The sequence below is a fragment of the Apteryx mantelli genome, chromosome 19, assembly GCF_036417845.1.
Source record: "Apteryx mantelli isolate bAptMan1 chromosome 19, bAptMan1.hap1, whole genome shotgun sequence".
Taxonomy (NCBI): domain Eukaryota; kingdom Metazoa; phylum Chordata; class Aves; order Apterygiformes; family Apterygidae; genus Apteryx; species Apteryx mantelli.
Window position 1 is genome coordinate 4,802,286 of NC_089996.1, and position 15,945 is coordinate 4,818,230.

Below are 15,945 nucleotides of genomic sequence, written 5' to 3' on the forward strand. Positions count from 1 at the left end.
ATTGCAATAATTATTCCTGATAGGAACTTAGTTTAAAAGTTTCAGGAGTGTCTAAGTGATGTGTGAGTCTAAGGACCAATTTCCAAAGTGACTTTGACAATGAATCTCAGATTGATTAAAGATTTATCCATCTGAAAATTCAAATACTCAGTGAGATAGTTCTGACTGACAGCATCAAAGCAGTTATCTTTGCAGTCAGGGTGGCTGAAGGATTCATTCATATCCTTCTGTTCAGAGCACTTCAATGTTTCCACCAACAAACAAAATGCAAGAGTTTAAATTAGGAACCATTTCATACTTAGGAACGCAGCATTTTCTTCAGTTAGCTGGTTGAAAGTACTTCCTCGTTTTAAGACTCTAGCACTGACATTTTAGATGACGTTTAGATCTTTCAAAAGCAAGAAAATTATCATATATAGAAATCAGCTTTAAAGGCAGGTTTTTCTATTTACGAATAGAACAAACTGCAATGCTCTGTAGAATATTTTGTGCTTCTCCTGCAGCACCACTAAAAATACATAGTGGATGTCATCACCTAATTACTCTGATGACTAGTTTTAGTTCCCCTTGTGCTTTTTCCATATCAAACAGACTCAAAAGGAGGAAGACCCGATACTTTGTTTCTCCTAAAATCACAGACTGAAATGGTAGGAATGAATCCCCGAGGGTGGATTTGCTCTCAGTGTCATACAGGATATTTTCAGCTACTCTCTGACACACTGTGAAAGAGCAGTTAAAAAAGGAAAAAGCAGTGGAAAAAATAAATCCCAGTAGACCATATAACACACAAAGTGATCATTTAATTTCTACTCTGGCTTTCATTAGTAAGTGAAAGTATGATCACATATTTTCAAAGCATCTTAGCACAATTGAGAATACATCCCCCAAAAGATACTATGAGTTAGGTTAAGATGAGGCTAAACATAACCCACCAGGCGGAGAGCGTTGGGGAAGGTCTTGCGCATCCCCATACACTTCTCCTGGTCGATGAAGAGGGAGTTCGCCTTGACAGCCAGGTCATGCTCCAAGGTCGACTTGGTGTGAACCAACATTTGCAGCGTGTCCTCGGCGTCCCTCAACCTCTGCTGAAGGCTCTGGATCGTGTCATCGATTTCATGGACCTCGTTGACGAGGCTAGAAAACACCAAGAAACCCCCACTGTTAACGGGTGCTGGGGATGGAGGTAGCCTTTCACTGGCGTGTGTCTAGCACAGCATTACTGACAGGCCCCTTGGCACAGGATTTCCCTTTTCAGCATGTCCTGAATATAACTAAAAGGAAACATTTCTGGCAGATGGGTGTAAAAATGGACAGCAGGGCTCCTCCCAATTTCAGCTGGTCAGCATGATTAAGTCTGCGACCAGGAAACTGCTCTAACACTTTGGTGAAGCTCAGGAGCGTCTCCCAGAACAGCCTGTGCCCCCAAGAGGAGGGACGGGCAGCTGTGGTTTCCGGTTCCCATTTTAGTTTTTCTGCTTTGTTGCCTTGCCCTCCGGAATTCCTCTGTGCAGGGGTCCTCCTCACACCCACAGACACACGCTGCAAAACAAGGAGGACTGGGTGAGATTGAAAGTGAATTCAGAAACAAGGGGATGATGGAAAAACAAAAGTGCGTGAGATGCTGAGAAAAGAGACTTGGGAGAAATAACTGTGCTTGCAACTCATGAATAGAGCTCAAAAACTGCTTTTAAAAGACAGAACATTGAATCATGACTAGAAGTCTTCTCAGGAGGATGCCCTGCACCAGGGCAGGGAAGACACAGAGAAGGAACCAGGTGAGTTTTCCCCAATTTTTCTTCCTGTTGTTAAAAAAAGGGGGGCAAAAAACCCCCCCACCAGAGTTACAAACTTTACAGCTTCCAACTTCCCCACCCCATAACACTGGCCAACTCAGATTTACTTTTCTTTTTGTGCCTGGGCAAAAAGTAGCAGCAAGGTCATCTCTAAAGGCCAGAGAGACAGCTCCTCTATTTCTGAAAAGTTGTCACTTCTGCCTTTTCAGGGAAGGCGCTTTCTTTGGTTTGCCTTCCTTTCAAAGCACACAAAGCCCTGGAAAGGACAAAGAGTGGGTGCAGGTGGCCTGCAGGCCCTGCACAGTGCCCAGCACAAGACGTTCCTCCTGGAAAGCCTCTAAGTTTCTATCAGATGCTGCGTTGCTGTGCCAGCAAGCTCTTGCTCTGCAACTATCACACCCAGCTGGTTGCCAGCTGGACCAGAGGAGCCGGCAGGGGGAGGGGGTGGGAGAGGAGGAAGAGGAGTAAAAGGAGAAGGAGGAGGAGGAGGAGATGAGGAAGGAAGTCCTGGCCAAGCCTCCCTTGTAGAGAAGGCAGATAAGGTGTTGCAGGAATGCAAAGGAGAAGCGCTCGAGCCAGCTGCCCCAGCCCTGCGTCTATGGGCTTGTGTGCCCAAAAGCTTGGTTGTGTTTTCCCGCGTCCCCGGCAGAGGTTTAGACAGCTGGTACCGCTGCCTGCTTCTTCCATGCCTTACACCCTTTCTTGTAGTTATCCCTAAGGAGCCAACTAAGCACTCTCAGGGTGAGTTTGTAGGAGAGTAAAGGCCCTGTCCTTCAAGACTGGGCACATCCAGCCGCCGGGAAGCAGGCAGGAGGGAAGAAGATGTTCACCCAAGCAGAAGAAATTCAGCCCCTTGTGGGGTAGCATCAGACTGTACCTGCCCACAGTGTGACCATAATGACACAACAGCCTCCTTTGTGGATACAAAGCTGTCACAGCACCCAAAGCCTCGGGTACTCACTCCTTGCATTTGATTACGTTAGTGCATTTAAGGAAGGACTGTTTAGAAAAAGACCTGTTATTAACTTTGTTATCCAGTGATGCTCCTGTGTGCTCCTGGCTGGTGTCTCCTTGAGGACAGGGGCAGCCCTGCGCTCCAGCCTTACCGTATCTGGGCACTATCTCGGCACAACTCCACATTTGGTCTCCGTGTGCGCTCGTCCAGCCGGGTGTGGGCCACTTTTAATGGCGGTGCTTTGTCCCGAATGGCTTTTCGAATGGTTTCTATGCTCATCTCAGTCTGGAAGATTTCCTGCAGAGTCTAGCATTTAAAAAAGAACAAATGCATGAATTACAAAATATATTCTCAATACATTCTCAATATTTAATATAGTCACGATATGTTCTCAAATGTCAACATCATCTTCCCTTTTCTCCTGCCCATCTGTAGAAAAAACCAAGTTCATTAAGTAGACCCTGCTGTCTCTTCTAGCACATCTGCAGTACGCCTGCAGCTGAGTGGTGGGTTGCTTTTTGATCTGGATAAAGATCTATGGCTTGCCTCCTCCTCCTCCATTCGCTACCTGCTGTCAGAGCCTCTCCAGCCCCAGTGGAAGGAGGTGGATGCAGCGCTCCCATCTGGAGCAGGTACAAGGCTGGGCTCGAACCGCTGCCACTCCACCACTTATGGACACAGAGATCCGGCAGAGATTTCTCCTCAGGGGAAAAGCCTCTCATTGCTGGAGCTGTCACACCAGAGGTTTTGGAACAGAGTGATGAATCGATTGAATTACTGCTTCCCAAAATTACTGCTTTCAGGAACTATTCATCCACCAATAGCTACTAATGGAGAGCAGGTTTTTAATGGAGCTCCTTTTAAAGGCATGGCATCAACCTGCATTTCTGAAAACCCAGCCTAGCCCAGCTTCTGCTCATCAATAGTGGACTGAGCACCAAGCACTTTTTAGGAAACTTTCTGCCAGATCCACCTGTCTGAGCCATATACCCATAGCTCTGATTTCAATTCATCCTGCTCAGCAGAGAAATGCACAAAACACACAGATATCTGTGCAGCAAATGCAAAGCGCCAAGATTCAAAGTGAGTCTTTTGAAAAGAAGAAGTGATTCTATGAAATCCCAGACCGGCATCCTGGCAGAGAGACAACAAACACTTATACACGGTGACAATTTCTGAAATGACAACTAGGAGATGCAACGAGCATTTTCATCTTCTGCTAAAAATCCTCCTTGTGTTGCCGGGTTGTCAGCTAGGATATACTGTGAAATGTTTTGGCAAACAAAATACAGTATTGTTTGAGATGAAATAACAGTGTAAAGTCATTCTGCTGAAAAAAAATACCCCCAATACTTTGAGTTTCAAACAGAAAATGATACTATAATCCAGATTTCTGTGGAGACCATTCCTCTACTTGGGCCAGATCCTTGTGGAGGTTCAACCTCCTGCTTTGGAGGTGTCATTCATAAGTGACAATTTTGCGCCAAAAGTGAAGGGTTCAGGTTACCTTAGCCAGGTGGGTCTGAATCTTATTTTTGGCATCTGCTGTCTCCACAATGCGATTGGTGAAGGCGACATTCACTCTGTTAAACTGGTTCCACATCTCGTTGGCGGTCACCACCAGCAGGTTCTCGATGTCTCCCCGCAGCTTAGAGGAGGCAGCCCGTTCGCTCTGAGAGCGCAGAATATTATCATCCGTAAACTTGGCCCAGGATTCTGGCACAGAGATCCTAGGGAAAGGAAAGGAGAAGCCCACGATAACACCACGCCGCTGAGGATGACTATGGGCAGTCATGGATCCCGCCAGGGAGGAGCTTGTATTAAACACAGCTTTAAGGGGAATCTAGGCTCTTAATCTGGCTGCATGTTAGTTTCTGGATATGGTCTGCTCAATAATGCTTATCAAATGATGATATATTCATGAAAACAACTCTGATTTTTATGAAATCTCCAATAAAAAAAATCAAAAATGCCTAGATCATAAAGATTTTAATCAGACCTTATATCTACAAACATGTTAATGGCATTTGAGTGCCAAATGATTCACAGCTTCATGACAATGCACGCATTGCAATTGGTTTTTCTGCTAACTTACGAACGCTAGATAATATTCGATTCCCTGTCTGTGCATTCAGAACGAAGTTAACGCCTGTGCAGTAGTCCAGAACAAGGTCAACAAAAGACTTAAATACCACATAAGCTCCATTTAAAACATGCTGATCGTCTGCACATTTTACCCCCTCTGAATTTTAGCTTCAATCCTTTGCAATTCATTTGCCTGTCTAAATATGTCTGAGCTCCACTGTGAATAATTATTCAAACATTAGAAAAATTGAATCAATATATGTCACTCCATAAACTGCATGTGGCTGTGTGAGCAACAGATTTATTCCTTTAGCCCTTTGCCAGTTACAGCATATTTATGTGAGGGCTGGTTTAGGTCACCATTCATTTATTGCAGAGTCAAAGCTGAATTCCTGGCATCCAAAAGCAGCTGAACTGTATCCCAGCACCGCTTCTCTTTCTTTCCTGAACTCCTACGTCATTTAGGCTCCCTGCCAGGCCTTCTCTGCAGAGGGGTGAAACCCCCAGACTTTACGTTAATGAGGAGCACTCAAGCAAGCACTGACACGTCTTTGAAAATATACATAAACTTAATGAGCTGTGTAAAGGTGCTGAATTGAATTCCTTCATTTTTAGGCTGATCTCCGAACACTGATAATGTTTAATTAGGTGGGAGTCAGTTTGTCTCACTTTTGCCCTCTAAATGTTAGGCGTCCAACCAGAGGCAGAGGGACCTGCTGCCTTCAAAGTGAGCAGAGAGGAATGGCACCTCCGAGGCAATTCGGCCCCTCCATGGGTGGCTCGGGAGGTGCAATGGGTTTGCCAGGCAGAGTTGCATGTCTTTACAGAAGAGCTTGGATGACCAGCTCCCCACCAGGGAGAGGCACCGTGCCTTGGGCGTTCACGCTTTCCTGGCAATAGGACACTGGGCAGCGTCTCCCAGGGATCCCCACAGCTCCGTGCTCCCAGCCCCAGCCCGGCCAGCATGCGCAGTGCTCAGCATACACTCACGTAGCATCGACCCGCTCCACCCCTCGGTAGTAACTGATGCCGTCAGAAGTGTTCCTTAGGTGGTGGCACTTGTCATCGATGCGGTGGGCAGCCTGTTTGTCAGCCAGGTCCTTCTCCAGCTCATGCTGGGCTGCCCTGTTGGACCTTCAGCATGAGAACAACCACTGTTAGTGAGGACGTATGAGTGTAACATGTCACAGCATCCTCCCGCCTCATTTCCAGCAGCTCCCACCCCGGTGGCTACGTGCTCCCTGAGAGCATTGCTGCGTCTTTCCTGTAGAGCCTACACTGGTTTGGCACCTTTCATGGTGGGGGTAAAGGTAGAGGTCTGTTGGGGATAGAAGTGGGGGTATGTTGGAGTAAAGGTAGCGAGCGGTCTGTTAGGGTAAAGGCAGGGGTCTGTTGGGGGTTCACATGACAACGCAGGTCAGCCCTGCGAGGTGAGTTTTGGAGTGCCTCCTCACGCGAGCTGGGCGATCGCTTTATCCAGGTACCGCTGCATCCTCTCCTGACACGACCTGATGACGTCGACCTCCTGGGCAACGACAAACCAAGTTGGCATCAGTGTCCGCGCTCGTTCATCCTGCTTACGCTTGTCCCCTCAGGCCTCCCCCAGCCTTGCACAGCAAGAACTTGCCTATTTGTGGTTCTGCCCAAAGCAAACAGGCCGGGAGTGGAAAACGTCATCCCCCCCCCAACTCCACTCATGCGGCTGAGCCAATGTGCGGTGATTGCGAGCGGGGACAGGCGGGTGTCATTTGTCACTGGTCCAAGAAATGAGTTGAGGGGTCCTCAACCTGCCACTGGCTCACTGGGCAAGTCACTGGTAGTGACTGGTGTCAAATCTACCCCTGGGGAGCAAACTGGGAGCCGGGGGAGCATCCCATGCCTGGTTTGCTGTGGGGACAGCTCGGTCATCATGGCAGTGTCCAAAGGGTCCTGTCACCTCCTGGTCACCCCCAGCGGGAGGCAGCTTTGCCGGCTGTCCCAGGAAGGCCCAGTTATGCCCAGAATTAGCCCTGGGAAGGCACAGCCTCGATGGCCCCCTCAGGGCATGCTTTCTTTTGACTCAGTTCACCCATCACCTTCCACATCCTGTGGTTTAAAATTTCGGGTCAGCGCAGTGGAGAACTGCGTGTCTCCAGCTGCCCGTCCCTTTGTGGTTGCTCCCGCTTCCCCGCACCCCGGTGCTGGGATGCGGAGCCCCGGCCATGTGCCGTCTGTGTGGGTGACGGGGACAGCCAGCGCTGCTGTGACAGTCAACACGCTCTCCCTGCTTCCAGCTGCCAGGGCCACAATGCTGCGGATTTAATCATGGACTCAGATCAGTCACACGGCAGCGACTCCGGCTGCGGTGATGGCCTTTGCATTAGCTTTCAGGGCCCGAGGGTGGGTTGCCAAACATTTTTTCATCTTGACATCAATGCCAAGTCCCGATTAGTTCCACTGCATGTGGGCAGGGACTGCTCCTGACCTGGGATAAACTGGCAGAGTGGTTACCTGGATCAGCAGTCCTTCAACGCACCCGTCCCACATCAGAATCTGCCCTTTTGCCCTCAAAATGTTTCCTCTCCAGGAGAAATCACGGGGAATGAGAGCAGATGGATTTTGCTTTGATATAAATGCTCGGTCATTTCTAATGAACACTCAGCTCCACTGAAAAAAGGCATGTGTTGCTCTCTCAGGTCTCTCTCAACTTTAGCACAAATCTACTGCATTTCTGAAGCCCCAGCTACTGGAGGCAGGTAATTAGCACTTCAAAAAAAAAAAAAAAGTTTTAAGTTCTCTTGTTTGCAGAAACCAGCTGAAAACCATGACCTGAATGTGTCCTAGACACTTAAAATCAGAACACCATTAAGGAGATACCAACTCTGATCATTTTCCTAAAAATCTCATGACCTTTAAGCTAATCTTCTAATTTTTTAGGGCTTGACTCATAAGAAAAAATCTTCACTGAGCAGTGGCTTCACAGTCCCAAGGGCTGTGATTTCCTCCTCAGTTTCACGAGGCCTTTGCAGTGATTATATTTCGCTGTACCCTGCATTAGAAACCCAACTCTGGTGCCAACTCTTGTCTTGCTTGCTTCTTGCTGGTAATTTACAGCAGACTATATAAAGGCAGGCAGGAGGCACATGTTTTTATAATTTCTATAAAATACATGGCCTAACTGCACGTAGTGGCCATTCTGTTGCAGCCACACTGGGCTGAGTGCAGAAGCAAAGCAAAGCGGGGGGTAGATGTAATATCTTTTATTAGACCAACTAATATAGTTGGGAAAACTAGACAAGCTGTCGGGCACATGCTGCCTTCTTCACAGCTGTGTGTGTATGTGTGTGTGTGTTCAGATTCATATAGATCTGGTGCTGGCAGAGCTCTGAAGTACAGGGACCTTCTGTCAGAAGAGTATTTCACAAACTGCTTAAGGAAAGACTAATTCCTACCCACTACAAAAAGACCCAGCTGTTTTTCAGCTGGAGCTGCTCTGGAAGGAACACTTCATTTCCTTCCTTTCCAAGAGAAAGTCTTACCCATGAGATAGGGGCACACGGCTCTGTGGAGAGACACCATCCTCTAGGCCCAGCAGGTTTGGGGGGGTTAGACCAGTTTGTCTTGTCAAACATTTCTGCTTTGTGGTCATTATTTGTCTGAGCATACGAGGTAGCATAGATCAGGCCCTTAGTGTCTGCGCTTTGCTTAACCAATAGCTCTTCGGAAATGAGTGTTCATTAGTAACCGCCAACCCAGCACCATGTGCACCCCAGGAAATCATCGCGCCGGGCGGCCAATGTCCCTGCTCTCTCCCTCCACCGCCCAGCCAACAGCTCCTGGTGGCACTGCCAGCCCCCTCACTATCCAAGACACTGATGATGGCAACACGGATCATGGGTTAGAGCTACTTTCACCTCACCTGCCCTGAGCAGGTTTGGCAGCCCTGTTTCCTAGCTGGCTTGGTAGCAAAGCTTACTGTCAAGAGCTGTTTCTCCACGTCATCATGGACTAGATCGATGCCCATCCTCTTCTCCCGGTGAAGCAAGCACTCTTGGGCTACCTGTTGGGTAAATAACATCACTGCTGCCTGCAGGAACAGGATGCCCAATAGGGACAGTCCCTATCTGAATTAGTGTAAGAGAAAAGAAATAATAGGTGGGCACAGGAAAAGAGGGACAGAGCTGGTCACAGCAGGGATTGCTCACACTCCAGTGAGGACTTTGACGGGGCTGGGGAGTGAGGCTGGGTGTATCCAGGGAACTTCTACAGCTTCAGGGATGGTACAGAAGAAAAGGCAAAGATGTTTATTCCAGAACATAGCAGCAAAGAGAGGAGGCTGTCACCACGGACTGCCTGGAGGCTGCAGGACCTCTCCGGGGGAAAGTCTACAGCTGGGCTTTGTGCAGTGTGCCACATCTCAGGTTCTCCTTTTGGAAACACCTCTCCCCTTGCACTAGGAAGAAAGCGTCGCACACAGGGCAGGGGCCGGAGCTGCGCGCTAGGACTTTGCTAGAGCAAAATGGCCAGGGCAGGGTTTAGCTGACACTGAGCAGCCAAGCTGCAACATCAGCACTAAATAAGCATGAAGGAGCCCATGTGTCCATGGTGTAATAGCAGCTGTATTCAGGGATCTGCTCCAGACTTGAATCCAACCTGATCAGAGCCTCATAGTAAGGCTTTTGTATCTCAAAACAGGATTGTGGATATAACACTTAAAGAAATATTTGGTTAAGCAAATACTGTTCTGATGTACTCAACATGTGCTGATAGGGAATGTAGCAGATGGCAAGGGCTTTGTTTATTACTAACTTAACTAATGGTCTCTTAATAAAAACTTTCTAGACATTATGGAGCTCCAGTGAAACTCAATTAGCTGTTTGAATGGCTGCAGATGTTAAAGTGATTGGCTACAGCTTGTACCTCACTAGAAAGAATGCTTACCTGGAGAGGGCCCTCTGTCTCGGTCAAGGCTCTTTCCAGTCGCTTCTTCATGTCTGTAAGTGCATTGGTCTCTCCAATCATCACATCCAGCTCATGGCGGAGCTCTGATTTCCAAAATTCAATATCATTGACACGTTCACCTAGATTTTTGGTGCTTTCTGCTTGAGTTTTCTTCATCTGCTGATCTTTATCCTGAATCATCCGGGAAGTATCAACTCTCAGTCTCTCTGCGCTGTGCCGGGAAGTCTCCGACTCTTTATAGTTGGTCAGGTTGGACCTGTACCAGTCGTCAGGGGCGTAGCGAGTGAAGAGCGTCGTTCGATTGGAAACAAAAGGAAGCATCTTGCTGGGCGTTAACCCCTGGGAGCTTTTGGAATAGGGAGCCAAAGTTGGAGTCATGCTAGCTGTTTTGTAATAGGCATCAGATCTCCAGGGAAGGCTCAAACCCTGAGGCAAGGCATAGTGAGGAAACCGGTTCTTATAGCTTGAAGCCATGGCGCTGATGGCAGGTAGAAAGTTGGCAGATGTTGATCTTGGATGGGCACAAGTTGCCATCAAGGTAGAGCCAACAAGCTCCATTCTCAAAAATTGCTATTCAGTTATGTGTCCTGCATAGAAAAGGACATAGAAGACAACAATCTCATTTAGTAAGCTCCTGTACTTACATTACTTCTTATATGAACACATGCAACTTATAACACCAATAGTGGTGCACAAAACACCCACACATCACTCATACAGGCCTAAAACTCTGAAAAGCAAATCCTTTCTGACAGCATCCCAAGTATTTGTATATTTAAGGATTCAACTTCGTTTTTAGTATCTAGTGTCAGGTCTTGAAATGCAGAGAGAAACAAATCATGGCTGCTAATGAGAATGACAGATATTATGCTGTCCTTAGCCTTAGATCTGTCATTCCAGTGAAATTTTCCTTGGTGATTCTCTGCTGTTAATTTTCGCCTTTTGGCTAGTGTTTGTGCTGATCCTGGAGTATTCCAGATGTGACATTGTATTTAAATGTCCCATTACCAGGTCTGAGAGCTGCGTCCCTTTGGATATACAGCTGCTACCAGCCCAGCTCAATCTGCGGACAAGGGACTCCATCCTCATCATCTGTATCTTCACTTGCATTTCACCCTTAGAGAACAGCCATCTCCTGTGACTTCTAAAGGAAGAAAAATGTCTATGGCTCACCCAAGACAAAATAAACACACTTGGAAAGGAGATATCCCACAAAGTCTTTCCAGAATGGCTTGTAACCGCCAGCCTCACAGTAATCCTCGAAGGGATGACCACACAGGAAGATTTTGCTACTAGCAACCGCATCCTGTACTGCGGGTGCTATTGGCCTTTTCAGATTGGGGTCATTAGCCACTTGTTATCAGAAATATAAGGCAGACAGCCAGTAAATGTACATAACACATAATCCATGGACAATCCATCTCAGAAGGGTACATTGCACTGATGAAGCTCCTGGATGGGCATAAGTGTCAGCAGCTGGTGGACTAGGTCCTGGTGGCTGCTTGAGGGACCAGCCCTGGAGCCCACACCAGCAAGGGGAGAAGCCTTGTGGCCAGCTCCTGTTGTAGAAAGACACACAATCTCCAAACCTCCTGTGTTAAAGGAATTATCAATCAATCAGGACTATATTTTTCAAAAATCACTTATTTTAACTAAGGGAAATGGTCCCATATTTAACCATATTGATTAATTACCATGTCACTGAGTCCAGCATCCTTCACCTGCTCCAGCCCTCGGGACCCAGCTTGCTCCCAGCCAGCTCAACAGTTTACTCAGTATGCCAGGAAGGGGAGAGCCCGGGAGCATACTCCTCCAGCGCTCCACAGCTGGGCAGGGACATGTCCTTCCCCTATAACCGTGCTGTCCCCTTTGCATCCAACCTGGCTCAGGAGCCCCAGTGAAAGATTAGGACGCCAGTATGCTAGGACAAGAAACCCTGGACCGGAGTGGTGTTTGACATGAAGCATGTACTAAATCCCATTTGTTACAGCATAAAATAAACTTTATGCCTTTAAAAGGGGGGGGGGGGATGTGTCCCATATGACATAAACTCACTTTTATTGTAGGATAAAGCACTCACAAAAGCAATTACATGAACAGAGATTTAACTGCTCCTCTTGGACTATCCTGATCTATTCACATGTGTAGACAAGCTGAGAGGCTGGTTTATTTTTAAAATTTTGAACCTTTTGGGAAAGAGAATTTCTTTCATTTTAGTCACCTCAGCAACCAAGAATGCCCCTCTCAACAGAAAGGCAGGACCAACAATATTTCGTAATTTCTTACTGAAAAGCTTAAAAGGCAATAGACGGGAGACCGGCAGAGTACTCAGCAACCTCATCCCAAGCTACATGACACGTCATTAAATATTCAGCAAGTGATCATTCAGATGGGATGAAAATAGAGATGAGAAAGTGTATTTTCTCGGGGACAACCATGAGGCAGAAAGACAGGGCGCATCTGACTGTGATCTAGCTGATATTACCGTATAGCGAGGGCAATGCTCTTTAATTCGGTGAGACAGGCTCCTCGCAGCCCAGTGCCTTTTGCGGAGCCGTGCCAGCTCACACCAGGCGATGAGCAGATGACACAGCTCATCAGGTGCAGGGAGACCCACAAAATTTCTGGCTGCTGGTACAGATCTGAGCGGACCACAAATAACCCCGTGCAGGGGCCTCCAATGAGAGCTGTTTAGGCAAGGCAGATTTGGGTTTTTTGTTTTTTGTTTTGACCCTAAAGAGCAATATAAATGAGACAGAATAAAATAATGCAAGTGATCAGTCAAACCAGAGAAAACTAGAGATTCGAGAGGTGATGGCAGGGGCATAAGCCTGTCCGTGAGGACAATTCATGGCTGAATGCAAGAGGAGAAACCCCGGGATCTGCACACAGCCCTGCGGACGGCTGTACATGTGTTCAAACATCCAACTATGGGAGCAGGTGATCTAAGAGATTTTTAGGTTGCTGGTGCCTGCAATGGTTTGATGTATCCAGATGACCAACATCTCAAAGTGCCAGCTATTAAATAAACGAACAATGAATATCAGGTCCTTCAGCTAAGTAGAATCACAGTAACATAGGGGTGAGTCAGCAGGGAAAATGCCCAGCCTGTATCTGGGAAACCATTGAACTTCAAGGACTTTATTTTCAAGCCTTGACCAATTTTGACCATGCTGCAGCTGGGCTGCCCTTGTACCTGATTTCGGATCAACATAGCTGTGGGCACCAAGTCTCATCCCCGAATCAGGCCCGGCCTCAGAGGCTCTGGGGTAAGCAACAGGAAACTCACACCCTCAAATTTAGAAAAAAACTTTCGCAACCACGACCCTCTGAGCCAGTTTGGCAGAACACGGGACGAAATGTCTGCGCTGAGGTCCAACAAAAACCACTGTGTGTGCCGGTTCCCACACACCAGTTACTGCAGCCCTTTTGTCCCTGCTAGGGAGAAATTCCTGCACTCTCCCTATTTCTGCGACGCATAATTCCACCTGAGAAACAGCATTCAGAGAGTGGGAGACAACTTCCCTGGCTGCCACCCCTGCACATAAATCAGTCCCGTTCAGATAGGGACACACAGGCTTAGTCAAAGAAAGAGGAAAAAAAAAACCCTGGGAATGCACGGGGATTACGATTCCCTGCATTTGCAGCTGCAAGAGCGGTTGCTACATGCCGCAGGGGACGAGCCATCCCCAGGTGACACTTGCTGCGGCCGGACCCCCCCGACCCCTTGAGCACACACTTTGTGACACTGGGCGCATTTGGATGATACGCTAGGTATTTTGGGGGCTAGGAACTACCTGCTTTTTTAGCCTCCCCTCTTCCCCCCTCCCAGTTACAGCACATGCACATCCTTAGCACTAGGAAAACCACATCTGGAGTCAAGTTTCCCGCTCGCCCTGCTCGGTACCCAGGCAGGGCGCAGCCCCTCGCTGCAGCGGGTCTGTGCCTGGGTGCTGGGCGCACTCCCAGGCTGTGCAGGGTCCCCAGCGAGGCTGCGCCAGGGGCTGCTGGCGGGGCTGGGCAGAGCTGCCACTCACCACCGCGCTGGCGGCTCCGGCCTCCGCGGTGGCTGCGGTGTCCCAGGGCCCAGGCGTCCCCCGCTCTGCGACGCCCGCCCCGGCGGCTACGTGTGCCCGCGGCGGCGTTGCTACGGGTGCGCGGGATGCTTGGCAACTCAGCGCTGCCGCCAGGCAACTCCGTGCAGCCGCTGAGCAAGGAGGTGCCCCCGCTGGGAAGCCTGGTGCTCACGCTGGGCAACCCAGTCCCACCCTTGGACAACCCAGTGTCCTCACCGCGCAAACTAGTAATGTCACTGCGCAACCTTGTGACACCACTGGGCAGCCCAGTGTCCCTGCTCGTGCTCCAGGGCTGGGAATGTTTTCTAGGAGAGTGAGGTTTCCTAGTTATTTGAGGCTTTGAGTCGAGAAAAGGCACTGAAACAGATATCAGAGGGGCCTGTTTGTGCTGTGATGGTTAGCACAGGCCAATCCACTGCTCGGGGCAGTCCAGCTGCACTGGTGTTATAAATACAGGACCAGATATGCTGGTGATGGTCACCTCACCTTTTGAGGAGGGACAGTCTGCCTGCTCTATTTTATGCAACTTTGGTGTAAGCTTTCTGGCTTCTGGCAGATGCAACATTCGGACACTTCTATTCCAAGAGAAACTGTACACCACTGCATGAGACTCTGGCTATTATTTATTAGCATATGTAACATGCACTCAAATAGTCCTGGGAAAGGAAAAGGTCTTTCTCTAACTTTTGAAGCACACACCGGATCTGCCGTGAGGACCTCTATGTTCCACTTTCTCCAGGAGGAAACATCTTCGCTTAGTTTGTTTTATTGCTCAAGATTTACTGTCAGAAATGTGGATGTTTCATGAAATATGTGGATTGATATATTTGTCTTCTCAGATCCTTTTTCAGTTTCTTCTCATTTCACCCATCTACTGCAGCTGTGACAGTGTGCCAAATTGTTTTATATCTTGTCATTAGTGTAGTCACACCCTGCCCACCACTTCTCCTTTCTAGGCACAGGCACACGCACACACGCACGCACGCACGCACCCCTCGCTGGCATGAGAAAACCATGCTTTCATTGCCAAAGATGTGACATAAAAATAATTTAGCCGAACTGTTTTGTGTATACAAAGCTTAGCGCACACGGATTTCACTTTAAACACATATTTTGCTTTAACTGGGTGAAGAATCAGCTTAATCAAATTGAAATCCAAGGTCCAGCCCACAGCCTGCTTTTCTTTAATTAAACCAGGCAAAGCAATTTCAGTCAAGCCTGTTGAATCTCTGCATTTATGCGAGATCACAGATCCATGCTTACACACTCACCCTCCAGGATCTCTTGCTCTGGGATCCTTGCCTGTCTCCTGCCCTTCATTTACACCCTGCTCTTGCTCCGTGCCCAGAGCTAATTTTGCTCAGATGAATCACTACACTTCGAGGGACACCACTAAGGCTTGCAGGCAGCTCACAAGGCCTTGAAGCATTTGCTTAAATTAAGCAATAATAATTAGACAATCTTGTAAACCACCCACAGACCCACAGATGCTCTGGAGGGGGGACCCCCCTCCCCCCAAAAGCAGAGAAATTGTGCAACAGCATTTAAAAACAGGTGGCTTTTAAATGCACTGTTAAAGATGTATTCACCTGAAAACAGTGGTCCTGAAATCCCTCATGTTCCGGGTACCACATTGAATTAAGTGGACTATTCACATCATCTCCAGTTGTCCAAGTAACCACACCAGGTCCCGTAACTACAGTCACAAAGGTAAATTCACTAAAACTAAACACTATGACTCCCAGGGCTGGTGGTGCATATTCAGTTTTGATCGACATGTGAGAATATAGCTTGTTCCAAAACCCTGGCTGAGCTCAGACTTTTAAAAAAAAAGAGAAAAAAAATAGGGTGAGAATTTGAGGCTGATGTTAAACACGGATTGCCAATTTTTGGCACATCAGGCCAGGCTCGCCTCATTGACTAAACTGCAATTATAAGGCAGGCATGTAGATACTTAAGTATAAAACCTACTGCCAAAAAGTGTCAGTCTTTCTGTCACAACTCTGCGTTCTCACTGGCTATTAATATGTCATTACACAGGGATCATAAGCCACCCTTCTGAAAATACACAGATCTGGGTCTTTTATAGCATCAG

General features: G+C 47.9%; 1 protein-coding gene across 2 annotated transcripts in view; it reads right to left on the reverse strand.

The window, feature by feature from the left end:
• Positions 1 to 780: 780 nt before the first annotated feature.
• Positions 781 to 15,945, reverse strand: part of TEKT3 (tektin 3) — a 106,103-nt gene continuing 90,938 nt past the window's right edge. The window contains exons 2-8 of one of the 2 annotated variants that reach the window (XM_013960872.2): positions 9,754 to 10,361; positions 8,789 to 8,872; positions 6,288 to 6,358; positions 5,824 to 5,967; positions 4,256 to 4,478; positions 2,900 to 3,054; positions 781 to 1,134 (exon numbers count right to left, since the gene is read on the reverse strand). In XM_013960872.2, the coding sequence (XP_013816326.2) occupies positions 918 to 1,134; positions 2,900 to 3,054; positions 4,256 to 4,478; positions 5,824 to 5,967; positions 6,288 to 6,358; positions 8,789 to 8,872; positions 9,754 to 10,332 (1,473 nt within the window). In that variant the 5' untranslated portion in view covers positions 10,333 to 10,361 and the 3' untranslated portion in view covers positions 781 to 917. The remainder of the gene's footprint in view (positions 1,135 to 2,899; positions 3,055 to 4,255; positions 4,479 to 5,823; positions 5,968 to 6,287; positions 6,359 to 8,788; positions 8,873 to 9,753; positions 10,362 to 15,945) is intronic. The other variant, XM_013960873.2, reaches the window with a different exon arrangement.